Raw genomic sequence first — 18,333 nt, 5'->3', positions numbered from 1 at the left:
GAGACGGGTTTCTGTCTTTTGTGGAGATATGGTGCTGCCCTGGTCCGCCTGTGCCGCGGACAGCACTTCTAGTTTCCCTGCTTGTCTTTCATTTGTGAGAAGCTACATGGCAGTAAACAGTGTTGTGTGCATCTATGCCGAACCTGCGATGATAATAGCAGATTCCTTTGTCTCCAGAGTGTGTTCGGCCGAGAGAACGTTGTCCATGGCGCACCGTACGGTCGCGACTGCGCCTTTCACCACCGTATCCCCCGTGGAAAACATCACCTGTATGACCGCGTCTGCGGTCCTCGCCCAAGGCATTAAGTTTCACCAGTATCTCTTTAACTTGTTCATCAAGGACGCCCAACCGTTGTTCGGTCACCTGTTGCCTTTGTGCCTCTGAAGAAGTGTTCCGGTGCGAAACCGCCATTGTATATGCTTCCCCACAACTTTCCAATATGGCGTCCGCCATCTCGGCCAATTTATCCAACGTGGTTTCAATGCAGCCGACCAGATGAGTGCGGATATTCATGGGCATGTTCTGAAGAAACCTGGTTCGAGGAAAATCTTCGTGGACCAAGTTACCAACCAGATTGCGCATCTCCCGTAGGAATTGTGATGGTTGTTTATCGCCCAATTGTAGTTCATTTAGAAACCTTATAATTTGTTTCTGTTTTGAGTCTGTTAGTCTTTGTAATATAAATCTTTTTATAGCACTGTACTTATCTACTTCCGGTGGTCTTCGAAGAAAGTCAGATATTTTCTCCATGATATCAGGAGTCAATGCCTCGAAGACAAGTTCGAACTTCCTGGCGTCCGAAGTGTGATGCGTCTGTTCTTAAAAATAGACTCAATTTGCTGAAACCAAATGTCCGGCATATTGCCCATGAATGTTGGTAATCTTACTGTGACTTCGTTTACTAAATTATCAGCAGTTGCGGTTGTGAGATGGCTGGCTGGTTCCGATCCAATGGACGCCTGATGGAAAGTGGATGCCTCTTGTGGCATTCGTCTCGTGTTTTCTTCCATAGTGGCCGTGTCTTCGTTCCGTCCTGTTGCTCTTGTAACTGGTGGTGAGCGAGTCAAGTCGAACGACATGGTTTTGTAGGTTTTTTTTTTTTTTTTTTTTGATAGTGTCCTCTTTTTATACTAAAATGCGCGTGGTTGCACGCGGCCTTGAAGATTTTGGATCACGTAAGTTAGCACGTGGTTCAATAATCCTTTTTGATCACGTCGGGGTCACCAATTGTAGCGTGTTCAATTATATTCGGAAAGAACTAATCCACTAGGGAAAAATATTATATGAATATTTTATTATAAAACGTATCAAAAAGGTTCTGTACAAAATATATAATTAACTTAACAAAAATCTTAAAGAGTAAAAAAGAAGTAGTGACTAGTTTCACGTCTTTGTTTACTGCTCTTGAGTACGCGTGTGTCTAGCTCGGTGGTTGGAACGAAAGAGCGCGAATAGTAGCGGTTGTTCATCAACGTGGTGTTTTCTTAGTTCTTTAGTTTCGTCACTAGAGGCGTGACGGTAAGAGTGCCGGAGGCGCCAAGCTTTGGCGTGATGGCCACAGTTATGTAGCGGAAGGAACCAGGAACTTGAATTCTATTGGTTCAAACACTGATCGCCACTACTATTTTTTATGTAACATTTATTTATTCATAAACTATTACAAAACAAGAACGGATAACAAAAATGCGTTGTTTATTGAGCACGTGTAACTTCTTAATTCATTTCTTTATTTATAATAACGGAAGAAGAAAGTCTTTGTTACTATGGAAACATTAACGTTCCCATAGAAACGTCGTTAGCCGTGATAGAGTGCTAGCGCTAAAGTAGCTTGGCCAAAGAATCAGCGGCGAGGATGGCAGCGCTAGTCGTCGCATAGGATAAGGTAGAAATCTGCTTATCGACAGCAAGCCGCCACAGTTAAGTACCTACTATCGCCCACTGGTGGTCTCGGTAATAACTAAGATAAATCTGGTTAGATAAAAATGGGGACTTTTGAGCTTCTATCTACTTCTGTATTCTTTGGTTTTAGCATCCTTACTTTTTATTATATTGATAAGAAATGTCTAATATTAAATGTGTTAATTTGATTGATTTATTATAATTGGAATTAAATAAACAAGCAAGATGAAGACACGTTTTAATACGTACGATCTTGTTTGTTCCATAACGGAATTACAAAGGTAAATTATAAATTTGTTATATATATTTAATTTGTTTCTTTACATTTAGGTTAGGATATGACATAAGTTTCATTATATGATGCAATTCGATTCTTTTGTCAAATCATTTTCGTTCCTTGTTAGAATTATTATTCTTAACAATTTTTATAGATTAATTGGTATGCGTGTCAATCAAATATACAATGTTGATCATCGTATATATTTGATACGTTTTCAAAGAAGCGAAGAGAAATGTATCCTGTTAATTGAATCTGGTAATAGAATGCATACTACAGCTTTTGAATGGCCCAAGAATATAGCACCGTCGAGTTTTTCAATGAAGGTACATTAGAAATGATATACAGGATATCCTGTAACTGGTGGTACAAGCGAACAAGGAGTATGCGTACTTGACAAATTTTCAAATTTATTTTTCTCAAGAAAGATTCTCATATAAACAGATTTTATTTTATATTTTTGACTTAGTATTTCATGTGGAATCATCCCCTGTTTCCTTGTACCATTGGTTACAACACATCTTTTTTATGTTACCACAGAAAAAGCATAGTTATTCATACCGTCTTTGAAATACAGATGAGGAAACATTTAAAAAATAAGAGACTTGAAAGTTTGAAGCAAATCGGTACCGATCGTATAGTTGATTTACAATTTGGCAGTGGAGAGGCTGCATATCATATAATATTAGAAGTATACGATAGAGGTAATATCGTTTTAACGGATTATGAAATGACAATTATAAATATTTTAAGACCTCATACAGAAGGCGATAAAGTTAGGTAAATATGTAAGAGAAAATTGATAAAAATAATTAAAAATATTATTTTATATTTTTTCAATATCATTCGATAATGTTGCATTGTAGATTTGCAGTTAAAGAAAAATATCCATCTGATCGTGCTTATACCACAACCATGGCACCATTGGAAGATATTAAGAAGAAAATAGAATCTGCTAAGCCAGGTGAAAATCTAAAGAAAATTCTGAACCCTCTTGTGGAATTTGGTGCTGCTGTAATCGAACATGTTCTATTGCAAGCTGGTTTCGCATCTGGATGTAAAATTGGTAAAGATTTTGATATCGAAAGAGACATGCCCAAGTTGGCTGTAGCTCTGCAGAATGCAGATAATATGCTGAATGACGCGAAAAAAAACGTTTCCAAAGGTTACATTATACAGAAAAAAGAAATTAAGCCATCTCCGGACAATAAAGAAGAATATATATTTACCAACGTAGAGTTTCATCCCTTTCTATTCGAGCAATATAAAAATTGTCCTTACAAAGAATTTGATTCTTTCGATGTCGCAGCTGATGAATTTTTTTCCACAATGGAAGGACAAAAGCTTGACTTAAAGGCTTTACAAAAAGAAAAAGAAGCATTGAAAAAATTAGAAAACGTTAAGAAAGATCACAATCAAAGATTAATTACATTAGAAAAAACTCAGGAATTGGATAAATGGAAGGCGGAATTAATTTCTAGAAATCAAACTTTAGTAGACAATGCAATTTTTGCTATTCAAAATGCGCTTGCAAATCAAGTATCGTGGCCAGATATTGAGATTTTATTAAAAGAGGCACAAGAAAGAGGTGATTCAGTTGCTTCTGCTATCAAACAGCTCAAATTAGAAAAAAATCACATTGCATTATTATTAAGAGATCCTTATGAAGAAAGTGATGAAGAGACAGAATTAAAGCCCACTATTATAGATATTGACTTGGCATATAGTGCTTTTGGTAATGCAAGAAATTATTATAATCAGAAAAGGTCGGCAGCTAAAAAGCAACAGAAAACTATAGAGTCCCAAGACAAAGCTTTAAAATCGGCAGAAAAGAAAACTAAACAAACATTGAAAGAAGTACAAACAATACATAGTATTAATAAAGCAAGGAAAACATATTGGTTTGAAAAATTTTACTGGTTCATTTCTTCTGAAAATTATCTTGGTAGGTTACGAATGACTGTACGAAAAAAATTACAGAATAATATGTTAAAATTTTGGATGGATTACAGTAATCGGCGGAAGAGATCAACAACAAAACGAATTGATTGTAAAAAGATATCTTAAGGCTGGAGATATTTATGTTCACGCAGATTTAACAGGTGCTAGTTCTATTGTTGTCAAAAATCCTGGAGGTGGACCTATACCTCCTAAAACTTTGGCAGAAGCAGGTACAATGGCTGTAGCTTATAGGTGAACAAAATTTATATTTTTTACAATAATGTTTAGAAATATTATTTATGGTACTTTTAATATTAATTATAAAGTGTGCATTTATATATGTTTAATACAGTATTGCTTGGGAAGCTAAAGTAGTTGCAGGAGCATGGTGGGTAAATAACGATCAAGTATCAAAAACTGCACCAACTGGTGAATACCTTAGTACTGGATCCTTTATGATACGTGGTAAAAAGAATTATTTACCACCATGTCAATTGATAATGGGTCTTGGTTTTCTATTTCGTTTGGAAGATAGTTCTATTGAACGGCATAAGGATGAACGTAGAGTAAGAGTTATAGATGATGAGATTGAAAGGAATGAAACTATAGTTGAAATAGATAAAGAAATAGAATTAGAAGAAAACAGTGATGAAGGTAAAATATAGATATAAATGTACATATATCAAACAATTTTATTTGATATCGTGTAATGTTGATGTATATCATTTAGACGAAGATTTGGAAAATCCAACACAATTAGATTCTATCAAAGAAGAATCTTTTATGGAATCCGACATGATGCCAAAAGAAGATGAAGGTAAACATGATAGTATTAGTGATGAAGACACAGATTTTCCAGATGTACAAATCAAAATTGATTATTCAACATTAAGGTATTACGATACATTAATCTTATAATTTAAAGAGTATGTAATTATATTTCATACTTTAACAGAGTGGAGCTTCACGATGAAAATGGTCCTATAGATAAAAAGAATGAGGAAAATATTAGTTTTGTTGGTAAATCTATGTTAATAAATTCTAATAAAGAAGGAACTACAAAATTGGCTCAACAGTTGCCTTTAACATCTGATAAAGAAAATAAAAAGCTTGAGCAAGGTCAATTGAAGAGAGGTCAAAAAAGTAGACTTAAAAAGATGAAAGAAAAATATAAAGATCAAGACGAGGAAGACAGGCACTTGGCTATGGAAGTTTTACAAGTAAGTAATAATGTAATTTCATTATTGCATATATAAAGCTGTTATATATTCTATAGTCAGCAGGAGCAGCAAAAGAAGATAAACGTCGTAACAAACATAAAGATCCGTCCGGCCCTAAACAACAAGGAAAAAAAAAAGGAAATGCAAGGCCGCCTATGGTAAAAAATATTAATACTGATAATATTGACGAAGAAGATGTAGGACCGGCACCCGAGATGGATATGTTAGACCAATTAACAGGAAAACCAGTTTTCGAAGATGAATTACTATTTGCTGTTCCTGTTGTAGCACCTTACAATACCTTATTAAATTATAAGTAAGTATATTTCTTTCATTATATTTTCTTTTTATAGATTTCTTGCAACATATTTTCTTATTTCAGATTTAAAGTAAAATTAACACCAGGTACAAGTACGAGGGGAAAAGCTGGTAAGACTGCTATAGCTGTATTTTTAAAAGATAAAGAGATAACTTTGCGTGAAAAAGATATGTTAAAAGCTGTTAAAGATGAATCAGTAGTTCGAAACATACCTGGAAAAGTGAAAATAAGTGCACCTCAAATTCAAAAAATTAAAAAATAAATAGTATTCCTTGAATAACGGTATAATTTTATGTTCACTTATGATTGTATATTACACAAGTAATTATAAGTATATTTAAGTCTGTTTATTACTGATTGATCAACAATGTTTTATAAAAAGTGTACAAAAAAAATACAAAAAAGGAATAGTTGAAAAAGAGGATTTATTAAATTAATATAAATCTTGTACACGTACAAACATACACGCTATAGAAATTTAATATTTGAATATTTAAATCAAAAATTTTTCATAAAAAATTAACAAAAGTAACAAAATTTGATATTTATTTATCACTTTTAAATAACGCCTAACAATTTAATTTGTTCTATTTCCAGAAATTTTGACTGACTAACAGTAATTGTAAATATGTTTAAATGATATTTTCTTTTTTTTACATCTTTTTTAGCAATCAACATTAAAAAAGTATTTTTTTCTTCCATTATTCACATTACGTATGAAAATAATTAAAATATATTTATTTTGCAAACAATATGATTTTTGCAGTATTTAAATTGTGTATTATGTTGATTTCAAAGGGTGTATAAAATATCTATGTATTTACACTAAATATAGAAAAGATGGGTATTATAACAATATTTTTTATAACACCTAATGATCGTAGTATCATTAATTAATCTTGAAACATATCTTCATCTGATGTATCAGAATGAATTATAGTTTTGAGTTTAGAATTTGCCTTTGGAGATTTTACTGGTCTTGATTTAGTTCCCTTTGATATAATCTGGAAAGATGGACATAGTATAAGATATTAAAGCATATGTCTTATATAATAAAAGAAATTAAATTTTCTTACTTCCGCAGTATCAGAGTCGGAATCATTAAACTGATTGGTTTTTGTTTTAGTTTTAGTCACTTTTTTAGCTTTTTCTTTTATAGGTGTCTTCTTTTTTATCTTTGATTTTTTAACAATCTTAATATCATATTCTTCATCAGGTTCGTCAGAAGATTTAATATCGTTCAGTGCCTTTTTCAAATCTCCTAATCTAGCACGTTTTTTATCAATTATAACGCCTACATTACTGTCATCAAGAGCATTATTTCTCATAGGACTTGCTGTTTTCGCACGCGGACTTGACCGTTTTATTCCAACTATCTTATTTACTTTCTTCGGAGTAGATTTAGAAATGGCAGCTTTCTTAGTTGGACTGGATGCGTTAGTAAATTCTAACTTTCCATCCGGTGTGTGATTTAATTTCTTCAAACCATTAGTTAAAATTTCAATAAATTTTTTATAATTTGGTGTTTCATTGAATTTCATTGCTTCTACTAACTTCATATACTTAAGTACAGGTTCAGGTGTTGAACCATCAAAACATTGATCCAAAAATTTTGGAAGGTTTTCAAAGGCTTTTTCTTTTTCTTTTTGTACGATACTTGGACTGGATGGCACTGAATGTTTATCCCACGGAAGAGAGCCGGATAACCATTGTATTATATTATATCCTAAGATTTCAAAATCACCTCTCATTGTAGGCACTGTATAAAAAAACACCATATGAAGATATTTAATATATAAATACAAAGTAAATTATTTTTTAATAAATTTCTTTTTTGTTTTATACTTACAACCTATGTGAGCATCTCTGCTAGTATACTCGATAGTTCCATCGTGTGCTCTTTTTGGATCTGGTTTATATTCCGTTTTAGTTGTATATCGTGTTGCTAAACCAAAATCTACTAAATAAACTTGATCTGGATGCTTTGTACTCAATAACAAATTAGATCCTTTGATGTCAGCATGAACATATGCTTTGCTATGAATGTATTCTAATACGTTTATCTAAAATTAATCCCATAGAATATTGTTGAATGTCATGAAATGTTATAAATTGTTCAAAGAAATTATTATAGGATTCGTGACAAAATTGGGCCGTTGGACTGACTGGACCCGGGTCTTCCGGGTGATTACTCTAATTTTTGAGCTATTCAGAACCTTCCAGTCAATTTCTTCACGAATGTCTACTTTATATTACTAGGGTACATATCTTAATAAAAGATAAATCAACTCACTATTTGTATAGCTAATTTATATACTGTATGTTCTGGAAATCGTTTGTTATTTTGTTTAAATAACTTCCACAAGTCAGTTCCATATCGGTCCATTACCAAAAATCGATATTTAACATTTTTATGTTCATGGCTTCCAGAGGCAACATAATTGGGCATGCCAAGTACTGATAACTTTTTTTTTGTCTTCCAAGCTTGAACTAAAATAAGTGATATAATATTTCAATGAAGACATCGCTAAGTACATATAGTCATTTTTTGTGAAAAGAAATTTATTAAAATATAGGACCCACTGTCTTCTTTCTTTGCTTGTCTCATATAAAAATGCATTTCAACAAATAGAGGCCCATTTTCGTGAGGTTCCTGATAGGGAAAATTTGTAATTGTAATTTTTTATATTATTTTGACAGAATGACATGTTACTTTGAAAAAATATAATAATACTTACTATTTTTATTACGTTAGGGAAATTTTTAGGAACTTTATCCTCATAAGCTGCGCCTGCAGTAAAAAAATATTTAATTAAAGTAATACAAAAAGGAAAAGAAAAAGATTGTAAGGAATACCTTACATACCAGAATAGACTTCTCCAAAACCACCTACACCTATTGACTTATCAAGAATCCAATTTTTTCCTTTGATATCTGACAATATAGTTCCGGTGGGTATAGGATCAGGCATTTTATATAAATTTCCTTTTTTCTTGGGTGCTTTCTTTGCCACTTTTGCACACATTTTTAGGTTATTGTTATTAAACGTATTAAAAAGGATTAACACTAAATATAGATGTAGAGAAGGTATTATTAAATAACGCGGTGACGTATTATACAAATATATAATCGTGTCAGGAAGAATTAAACTGTAATAAGCTATTATCGAATACTAAAAGGGATAGTGGATTTTGTAAAACGATCGTGTTGAGGTAGGATGTAAAAAAAAAAATTTAAACGCGGGCACCGGAAACACAAGCTGATAAAGTAAAGTGTTATTAACAATGTCCCTATACAAATTTTTCAACGCCACCTAAATTTAGAACTTTGACAATTTGAATTTATTTGAATTTATTACCAATTAGAATATTAATTATGATTTTTGTAAAGCGAAAAAAAAATAGAAAAAATTATCATTTGTTTAAAATACATTGTTGCTTTTAAAAGTATTAAATGACGGAAATCGATGTAGAACGTTTACGTTGGTAGTCATGAAAGAGTTTAACTAGTGTTCTCTGCGCGCGGTTTGATTGTTCGAAATGTCAACGGACGTTTAGACGGATTTAATGGATTTTTTAGTAGAATTGATCAAGTTAATAAGATAATAATAGTTTTAAATACATTAGAAATGACGTATAATACTTTATTCTTTTTATTACTGTAAATATATCACATAATAAGTGGAAAAGTTATTTTAAAGTGGCGTCGGTTAGTCGATGCTCATACGAGTTATCTTTTTAGGTTATCTTTTTAAATGGAAGATTCGGCGGTCGAATTGCTCGATTCAAAATCTGACATAAATGGTCAATTTAGCGAGTCAATTGATACGAGCTCCAGTATGAACGATGCCGAGGACGAAGGAATTGAACGCAGTTCCAATTATGGCAATTGTACTCCACAACAATCCTTAAAGTTTCGACACGTTGATAATTCAATTTTTAATACAATATCAAAAATAGTTAATCCCGCCGCAAAGGTGAGTAATCGAACGCATTGTTAGACATTATGACGTATCTTTGTGCATATTGGTAATATTTATAAAATGCATTATTACGTTTTTTAAAAATATATAATATTTTCATTTAATGTAAACTTTATATCATAGATAATTTGAAACTTATTTGTTTGTGTGATAAATATTTATATATTAACTTTTTATTTGTAGGTACCCAAAATACAAGATTTTAAAATTGTCAAACCAATAAGCAGAGGAGCATTTGGCAAAGTTTTTCTAGGGCATAAAAAGTCTAATCCAGAGCAATTGTATGCTATTAAAGTAATGAAAAAGAATGAAATGATAAATAAGAATATGGCATCTCAAGTTATAATAGAAAGAAATGCGTTAGCATTGACGCACAGCCCTTACTGCGTGCATCTTTTTTATTCTCTACAAACTGTAAGCAATGTATACTTAGTCATGGAATATATGGTTGGAGGTGATCTTAAGAGTTTGCTCGGCGTTTATGGTTACATGGAGGAAAGTATGGCAGCTTTTTATACGGCTGAAGTATGTTTAGCTCTCGAATATCTTCATTCTCACGGTATAGTCCACAGGGATTTAAAACCAGATAATATGTTACTTTCCCGAGAGGGACACGTTAAATTGACAGATTTTGGTCTAAGTAAGATATCATCCTTGCATAGGGATCTTGAAATATCTGATTTAGTCAATTGTACACCTAGTCTTTGCACTCGAACTCCAGGACAATTACTTTCTTTAACATCTCATTTGTCCTTCGGTTCTGGGCAACAGTCAATCAATGATTCAATAAGCAGTAATGAAAGTGCTAATGCTATTCAGATGATGTCAGCTTTACACAGAAATTGTGCTAAAATACAATCGTCTCCTAATTCGGAAATTTCATCGATCGACGCTACTTCCTGCGATTATTCTCGCGTATCTGGTATTACTCCGTTTCAATCCGCAGAAGATTTAAGGATTGGAAACGAAGATCAAACGGATATGAGGACTGAGAATATGAGTGAAGAGAGTTCAAGTAGTTATCACACATGCGAAGCATCCTCGAGTAATACAATCAATCCTATCAATCGTAACGTAGAAGAAGAGGATGAATCTACGTTAGAAGGAGAACATTCACAACATTTACTTATCCATACGAGTCCCGTAAGTACCTGTGTTAATTCGTTTGGACGAGGAACGAAAAGAAAAAGGGCTACGGCAGATTTAACATGTGGTTTAACGCGTGAAATTTGTCTCATGGAATTGGATGTAGATAAAACACCAAAAAGACCAAACCACGGTACATCGTATTCCTGTGAGAGTCCTAAATCAATTGACATGGACTTAGCCTCGAGCGAGATAATTAATGAAAATGAAGATAAAAATGTGGATAATCGTAGCGGTGGTAGTTCAGGTGGTGGAGTTGCTTTCAGTACACCGGTTTCTTCATTTAATGCCGATTCGGAGAGCACAGACCAGACAGGAAAAACGTCTCAGGATAGTTCATCTACTATTCCTCCGGTGAAATCAACAAGATTTCATCTTCCACCAGCAATGTCGACGGAATTTACTCCAGATTCTAATGCCAATCCTATGGAGAGCGAAAATATTATCTCTCCGATCAAGACACCCGCACCTTCGAGTAGCAATTGCACAACTTATCGTACACCCAAGTCAGTTAGAAGGGGTTTAGGTGCCGGTAATGGTCGGTCGGACGAACGTATATTAGGTACACCTGATTATTTAGCACCGGAATTGCTTTTACGTCAAGGACACGGTCCTGCAGTCGATTGGTGGGCTCTCGGTGTTTGTCTTTTCGAGTTTGTACAGGAGTACCACCGTTTAACGACGAGACACCACAGGCAGTCTTTGCTAATATTCTTGCGAGAGACATACCTTGGCCGGAAGGTGAGGAAGCTTTGTCTTCTGCAGCTACGGAAGCAATAGGTGCACTTCTTACGCTAGATCAATCCGTACGGCCGACCGCGAAAGAAGTAAGGGATATGAAATTTTTTGAAAATTTTCCTTGGAGCGAACCATTAAAGGCTGTTCCTCCTTTTATACCACAACCGGATGACAATTATGATACGTGTTATTTTCAAGGTAAGCTTTTAATTCTTTATACTTTCTTTACTCCCAAGTATAATATTGCAATATTTGATTTTTAGCAAGGAATATACTTCAGCATCTAAATGTCAGTAGCTGCGACACGTAACATTTATTGTTATCCCGAAGAGTTCATAACGAATTAAAAACGATAAAATTAGTAAAATTACAATATAATTAAATATATATATATATAGTAGACGATAATTGTTACGATATGTGTATAGTTTTATTTTAATTTTTATGTTTATATACTGGTGTATGTAGATCATTATGAAAATATTTTGTTACTACGTACAATTGACGAGTACGGTCTACACAAGTATTTAGAAATGTCCGTAAGAGAATACGTAAAATATGTACGAGATAAATGTTGCGATGTGAATTTACGAAATGAGATGGAATATACGTCATATCTTCTGTTTTCTCTTAAGATTTTTTTTTTCATTGAAAATTATTTGGGTTTAAATGTGGAAAATGCGCTTAGTATTTTTTTGTAACGATTTTACACTATTGAAATGAAATGTGAATAGAGAGAGAGAGAGGGAGAGGAATAGAAAATCAGTGACTTATTTAAGATTCTTGTAGATCCAAGGTAGAAAATGCGTTACTCTTGTATAAACGCCAGGATACTGTCCTTTTCCACAACCGATTCCCCAACTAACGATACCTATTTGAGTCCAACGACCGTCATTGACCATTAAAGGACCACCACTGTCACCCTGTAAAATGTGTAAGTTGTAACCATTGTTATTGAAGTGGTCATTGAACATTTATCGTAAAAATCTTTTTATTGTAAAAGTAGAAATATTTGACAAACCGAACAGGAATCCCTAGCGGCCTTTCCGGCGCACAAGAAACTGTCGACAATACCACCGGGTGCTGCCGAACCGTATTTAAATCTGCAATCTTTATTCGACCAAACTGGAATTGAAACTTCTTGAAGTACTGCTGGTTGTGGACCACCTTGTTAAACAACAATACAGATATCAGTTAAAAGGGAAGTTGTTTCTTATTTTTAACATGTATATAGCGTTTTTTAAATATCTTACTTTCTCTCAAGGAGCCCCAACCGATGACAGTTGCGGTCATTCCAGTATAAAGCTTCGAGCCACTTGGCAAGCAAATGGGTCGAATCTGTTCCGTAAATTCGACCGGCTCGCTCATCGTAAGAATGGCTACGTCGTTGTAAAGAGTACGCGAGTTAAAGTTTCTGTGTCTTACTACTCGTTTAACGCGTCTTTCAACGTGACGTATCTCGCTGTTCGTCTTGATATTGTAATCTCCAAGATGAACCGTTAATCTCGCTACATCCCAAGAGTTCATGCTGAGAATAAATTGAAAATAAATGATTTATCTATACGTTCTATATTAAGGAAGAACAAAAGTAACTTAACGTACTTAACGACACAATGAGAAGCTGTGAGAATGTGTTTATTATCGATCAAAGATCCGCCGCAGAATTGACGTCCAGCATTAAAGAGGGCAGCGATCCATGGCCATTCACCAGGATCAGCATCCTTACCACCGAGAATGCGTTCTTGATCTTGATTACCATTCTTTGCTCCGCATTGAGATAAGTCTATCGCCGAGAAAGTCGTCGAGCTTGGTTTGTTCGTTGTCGAGATCGTCGGAGCACCTGGCCACCAAGTAGGTTTTTTCGTTGGCCACGTCGTCGGCACACCAGGTTTCTTTGAACTCGTTGTAGAGGGATTCAAAGTGGACGATGAAATCAATTCGGGAGGCGGAGCATGGGTGGGCAAAGGTGGGATTGTGTTATCCGGTGAATGAGTTGGTAATGGTGGTGGCCAACTGGCTGTTAGTATCGGTTTTGGTCTTGCTATCACTCCCGTTCCGTTTTCCTTGGTTTTAACATCTTCTATCTAAAATGTTTAGCTTCGATTGTTTAAGAAGGCGAAAACATTCTCGCTAAATTGCTCGCGTTATGGACCTGAAGGAATGCTCAAGGACGAGGTAATAAAGCGGATCGTAAAAAGTCGTTTGTGAAATCTTATTGTTATCGTTGGGTAGTAGATGATAGGATTTTTAAACTTTCTACTGCAGGCCTTAATTGTCTTCACCATCGAACGCGAATTCGCAGTCGTGTAATTGATGTAGAAACGAAATAAGATTTGGAGCAAGTTTTACGAGCTCGGGTTGAAAAGAAACGTTAAAGATTACGAAGAAGGATTCACCTGTGGAGTTTCCTCGTTTTTACCGTCGCAGTTATCCCCGCCGGGAACAGCGTTAGAATTCAAGTTGGAGCAACAAATTCCGAAACTCGTACGGCCGTCCTCAAGAATGAAACTGCAGGTATCGTAAACTCCAAGAACCCAACCATCGAGAGCACCAAGATCAGGTATTTTGAAATAGGGATAACATTCCTTGAATGTAGTGCACCGTCCAATTTCACCTTTAGACGTAAGACAGCTACCACGTTCCGCGGATCCACTCCAAAGGATGCTTCGACCATCTCTTGACAGAGATGAAGGATCAGCTGCAACGTAAAACCAAAGAAGATAATTAATCAAAGCTCGAATGATAGATGACTCGAGATCATCCAAGAGATTTCTCCAACGTTCAATTTTTCATTTTTGCAAGCATAATATACGCGCTTAGTATTATTTATCCTTTTCGATTTTCAACCGTATCTGCACGTTGTCTTATTTACTAAGGCTGAATTGCGGTATGCGAGAATATATACACTTGACGCTTCGGCACGTATTCGAGGCGCATTAACGATGTCCGGTGAGAATGACACATCGCGTACCTTTTGTAATAGGCAGAGACCGTTCGTCACGTATTTTTACCAATGATTTTCTAATGATACACAGTATAGTAGGAACGGAACGATTATATTCGAGTTCACGTTAGTTGCGAGCAATTTATAAAGTATTTACGAGTCTGAAACTGGAGTTTCATTCTAAAAAGATAACAAACTACCAACAACAAAAATTTGCTTGTTCTTTTAGATTATTCTCCATTGATTCTTAACGATCGACTTTGGTGCCAGCCTGTAACATCGAGTAGTGAGTTATGTTAATCCATGTAGTATTGTTATATCGTGTAGACCGTAGACAATGTGATCGGAAATCTGATGACATCATCTTACGAGTGTGTTTACCCCGAGACGAACAATGTGTTCCTCGTCCGATCTAAGATTTCTGGGGACGATTATACAAGTACGTTGGCAATAAAATTCCATCGAAGAATCTGAGAAGGTGGAGTTCGGTGACCCTGGTAGTCGTACTGCGGTACACGTACGACGAGGTTGATGCGCGCTTGGAGGACTTCCGTTTACCGTCTATGGAACGATCGTAATAACGATCGATCATCGATCAAGATTATTGTCCTTGCGCGAGAGAAACAACAATCAACGAGATCGATAATTTCATTAATCGTTATTATTTTACATAGATACAACGTAAGATCAAAAATTCGACACGCGTCTTATATTAAACTAAAAACGATGGACTTTCTTTCAAACGTGGCTTGTTTTATTTTCCAAGTTACGTCGAGAATGACATCGTAGATCAAAAAAAAGAAAAGAAAAAAAAAGAAAAGGACAGTTAATAAGATTGCTCTCACCTTCGACAACGATCGCGTCATCCTCTTCTCGATGCAACTCGTTGTACTGACGATCAGAAACAGACGATTTAGGAACCGATTGAACGTCAGACGTAGTTTCGGTCGAGACCCTCGTGATTTCTAGGAATCCCAGAAACACGAGTAACGTTGTTAGCAATTCAGTTATTCCTCGTTTACGTCGCATTCTAGAAATCTTGTTGCGTATCTATTATGAAACGTACACACGTTAACAAAGAAAGTCGTCGTCGTCGTCGTCGCCGCGTGGATTCGCGTTCGTGTCTGAACCGCTTGGTCGTGTAGAAGAGAGAAGGTTCAGGATCGGCGTTAAGCTACCAACCTGCCGGGTAGACGCGGACCCGGGGCTTATAACGGGTTCGCCCTTCCATCGACTTACGCTCACACTTGCTCTCTAGTCTCAGCAGGTTCCACATCCAAGATTTCGCGATCTTCTCTTGTTCTTTTAGCGTTTCTTTAAATACATGGATCCTTTTGAATAAGCGAGCGAAGGGTTCGCTAAGGTTAAACATATTCGCTAACCTTTTTTTTTTTTTTTATCCTTTTAAACGTCCTCGGAAGATAATGGATCACCATTGGTGTGTTTGTGTTTCGAATGATGATCAATTCGAACTATTTTCTATATCTTTCGAGAAATCAAGTTTTCTTTTGTTTATCTTTAACGAGAAAAATGAGATTACGTTGAAAGTAAAAAGATGTAAATTGCAAATCGGTGTTCATCCTTTTAGAATATATTAAATATTTGTCGTGGTACAATATATATTTTTAGATAGATTAATGATATTCTACGAGGAGTTTCTAATGGATACTTTAAATGATCGAAAATGATAAAAAAAGGTGTCAATAGAATTTTCGTTGAAAGAAAAAGTGTCGTTTAAATATTCATCAAGTTGTGTAGTAACATAATGGTGTGTGGATCGCATGGACTCTGACGAAGATCAATGTTCTCGGGCAAATGTTTTCTACATTATAACTATGTATCGAAGTTGCTTGGCATGTATGTACACATATATATGTAAGGTATTTTCCGTCGTCGAATGTAAATTGCTTCTCTTGTGCGTGCACAAAATTAGGTAGAAGAATTCGTGCTGGCGCCACTTCAGAATCTCGTGCTATTCTTTCCCGAAACGTGAAAACCGGTTGGGAAGCTTAAAGATATCCGAATGGGGTACGTTGCACTTGCAACGGTGGACCTGGTCCTTAGAAAAGGGCATTCCTCTCTCAGGTGATAAATAAAGATACAAAAATCAAGAAAAAAAAACCATTTTAGCTTAAACGTTTCACGAATACAAGGTATCCTTTATTTGTAATATATTGAAAATGTTATAAAAATAACGTTAAAAAACATTTGGAAAGTTTAGAATGAGAATCGTTAGTATATAACTGTCGTTGTCAAAATGGAATAGAGATAAGCCTTAGAGCTTAGAGAAAATAATCATTTACATTAGGGTTAGTGTCCCCATACAAGGTCGCGGATTCTCGCACAGATTGTCGTGAATAAGACCGAGCCCACGAGATCAGAGAACGATCGGGTGTATGATATAAAGAGAAAAAGAGAGAACTTTCCTTCCATCTTCTTCTTCTTCTACTTCTTCTTCTTCTTCTTCATCATCATCATCATCTTCTTCTTCTCTTGATTTATCTACCCTTTTAACTTTTTCGTTTTGTTATACTACAAGATTATGCATATCTGCTAATTAAAAAATCGAATATATTCGTCGTTGATTTAAGATAAATGAATAAATGTAAAGCTTTTTAATATCACTTTAAATACGAAGATAGATCAAAGTCGAGTGCGTATCATTAAGTTGGGTATCACCCGATTGGTCCTTCTTGCTCGATCGTCTCTTATCGATCATCCCGATCCATTTTGGATCCGTTAGAACGATAGATCGATCGATCGATCGATCTGTCGCCAAAATAGCTGTCAGAACGACTTGTCACGTCGCTTCATCCGTGAAGCGATCGTCGAACCCTGACTGCAAAGTCGTCGACACGATTTTTTCTTCTCTTCGCTTGACGTATTCTCCATCATTTTTTTTTATTCCTTTTCGACCTCTACTTTTTTCTTTTCTTTTCTTTTCTTTTTTTTTTTCTTTTCCTTTATATGTTTCTTCTTCTTCTTATACCTTTTCTTCATTTACCAGACAACCAACCTCCTGTTTATCTTCCCTTATAGGTTTTCGCGCTCTGGATTTTCCTTTTTTGAATTCCTTACTGACTGGTTTCCACGAAGACAACAAAAGGAACGAATAGATGGACTAGGTGGAGTCCTGTTTATCTGATCCTTTGGCGTGATAGTCGGATACACAACACACACGATCGTTTCATTTTATAACTCTTGATTTTAAGTTATTGCCATTTCGAGTATTAAACACGTCGATTATAAATATCGAGAAAGAAATTTCAAATCAATATATTGACACTTTTTATTTTTTCAATCACAACCCTTCTTATTCGGCAACCCGTACCTATTTTGTTTTATCATACAAATTTCGGTCTAATCACGTTGAAAATATTAAATTGGATTAATGTTTTGTGAACGAGCTATAACTTAAAATAATTATTTGACTATTAAATTGTAGGAGAGGAAATGATTGGGTTGTTATACTTTTGAATTCTCGAATATATCATCGATATTAACATTGACAGAGGAATAATAAAATTCGAAAAGATTTATAAAACGTACTAATATAATATTTATTGTTGCAATAAACATCGAAATAATATAATATCACCTCTGGCACAATCTCACGATGGCAAGACAATGCGACGGAAGAAAGAAAAGATACCACTTTATATTTTATCGTTCTGTTATCAATACTTTCTCTCTCTCTCTCTCTCTCTCCCTCTCTCTCTCTCTCTCTCTCTCTCTCTCTCTTTCTCTCTTTCTCTCTTTCCGACGACATTTCTACAGTACATTCTCAAAATTAGATATTCCGTCGATTGGTTAAGCGACAGATAAAGAAATAACATTCTTTGCGATAAAAGTACGCTTATAACAAA

General features: G+C 35.0%; 4 protein-coding genes across 4 annotated transcripts; 2 read left to right on the top strand and 2 right to left on the bottom strand.

Annotated features, from left to right (window-relative positions):
- The first annotated feature begins 1,810 nt into the window (after nt 1–1,810).
- LOC122516980 (nuclear export mediator factor NEMF homolog) lies at nt 1,811–6,510 on the top strand. Its single transcript, XM_043635238.1, has 10 exons — nt 1,811–2,181; nt 2,332–2,503; nt 2,755–2,957; nt 3,044–4,122; nt 4,190–4,370; nt 4,471–4,772; nt 4,849–5,011; nt 5,074–5,338; nt 5,395–5,654; nt 5,721–6,510. The coding sequence occupies exons 1-10, from the start codon at nt 2,126–2,128 to the stop codon at nt 5,917–5,919; spliced, it is 2,880 nt and encodes a 959-aa protein (XP_043491173.1). The 5' UTR covers nt 1,811–2,125; the 3' UTR covers nt 5,920–6,510.
- On the bottom strand, nt 6,066–8,895 carry LOC122516981 (serine/threonine-protein kinase VRK1-like). The gene is made up of 7 exons (XM_043635239.1): nt 8,523–8,895; nt 8,396–8,448; nt 8,241–8,310; nt 7,951–8,147; nt 7,507–7,720; nt 6,734–7,416; nt 6,066–6,661 (listed from the first exon to the last, which is right to left on the bottom strand). The coding sequence occupies exons 1-7, from the start codon at nt 8,680–8,682 to the stop codon at nt 6,551–6,553; spliced, it is 1,488 nt and encodes a 495-aa protein (XP_043491174.1). The 5' UTR covers nt 8,683–8,895; the 3' UTR covers nt 6,066–6,550.
- A 292-nt stretch (nt 8,896–9,187) lies between these two features.
- Nucleotides 9,188–12,157, top strand: LOC122516979 (serine/threonine-protein kinase greatwall). Its single transcript, XM_043635237.1, is given in 5 exon segments — nt 9,188–9,317; nt 9,399–9,633; nt 9,823–11,437; nt 11,440–11,721; nt 11,787–12,157. Coding segments are annotated over 4 exon segments (2,166 nt in total). The 5' UTR covers nt 9,188–9,317; nt 9,399–9,411; the 3' UTR covers nt 11,834–12,157.
- A 69-nt stretch (nt 12,158–12,226) lies between these two features.
- On the bottom strand, nt 12,227–15,496 carry LOC122517168 (proclotting enzyme-like). Its single transcript, XM_043635581.1, has 6 exons — nt 15,313–15,496; nt 13,920–14,221; nt 13,126–13,607; nt 12,777–13,051; nt 12,545–12,690; nt 12,227–12,446 (listed from the first exon to the last, which is right to left on the bottom strand). Exons 1-6 carry the CDS (start codon nt 15,494–15,496, stop codon nt 12,294–12,296), a joined length of 1,542 nt encoding a protein of 513 aa, XP_043491516.1. The 3' UTR covers nt 12,227–12,293.
- Between the last annotated feature and the right edge of the window lie 2,837 nt (nt 15,497–18,333).

This window comes from Polistes fuscatus, unplaced genomic scaffold (genome assembly GCF_010416935.1).
Source record: "Polistes fuscatus isolate 324 unplaced genomic scaffold, CU_Pfus_HIC Scaffold2, whole genome shotgun sequence".
In the NCBI taxonomy this organism is placed as follows: domain Eukaryota; kingdom Metazoa; phylum Arthropoda; class Insecta; order Hymenoptera; family Vespidae; genus Polistes; species Polistes fuscatus.
Note: the sequence above shows the minus strand (reverse complement) of the source record. Positions and strands in the feature narration are given on the sequence as shown.

Excerpts from the sequence above, each read along its gene's own strand:
- LOC122516981 (XM_043635239.1), bottom strand. The coding sequence starts at position 8,682 with ATGTGTGCAAAAGTGGCAAAGAAAGCACCCAAGAAAAAAGGAAATTTA. Across the intron at positions 8,148-8,240 it reads ACAAGCAAAGAAAGAAGACA|TTCAAGCTTGGAAGACAAAA; the intron begins GTGGGTCCTATA and ends CACTTATTTTAG. Across the intron at positions 7,721-7,950 it reads ATAAATTAGCTATACAAATA|ATAAACGTATTAGAATACAT; the intron begins GTGAGTTGATTT and ends GATTAATTTTAG.
- LOC122516980 (XM_043635238.1), top strand. The coding sequence starts at position 2,126 with ATGAAGACACGTTTTAATACGTACGATCTTGTTTGTTCCATAACGGAA. Across the intron at positions 2,182-2,331 it reads TCCATAACGGAATTACAAAG|ATTAATTGGTATGCGTGTCA; the intron begins GTAAATTATAAA and ends CAATTTTTATAG. Across the intron at positions 2,958-3,043 it reads ACAGAAGGCGATAAAGTTAG|ATTTGCAGTTAAAGAAAAAT; the intron begins GTAAATATGTAA and ends GTTGCATTGTAG.
- LOC122517168 (XM_043635581.1), bottom strand. The coding sequence starts at position 15,496 with ATGCGACGTAAACGAGGAATAACTGAATTGCTAACAACGTTACTCGTG. Across the intron at positions 14,222-15,312 it reads TGACGCGATCGTTGTCGAAG|CTGATCCTTCATCTCTGTCA; the intron begins GTGAGAGCAATC and ends TTTACGTTGCAG. Across the intron at positions 13,608-13,919 it reads AAAACGAGGAAACTCCACAG|ATAGAAGATGTTAAAACCAA; the intron begins GTGAATCCTTCT and ends TAAACATTTTAG.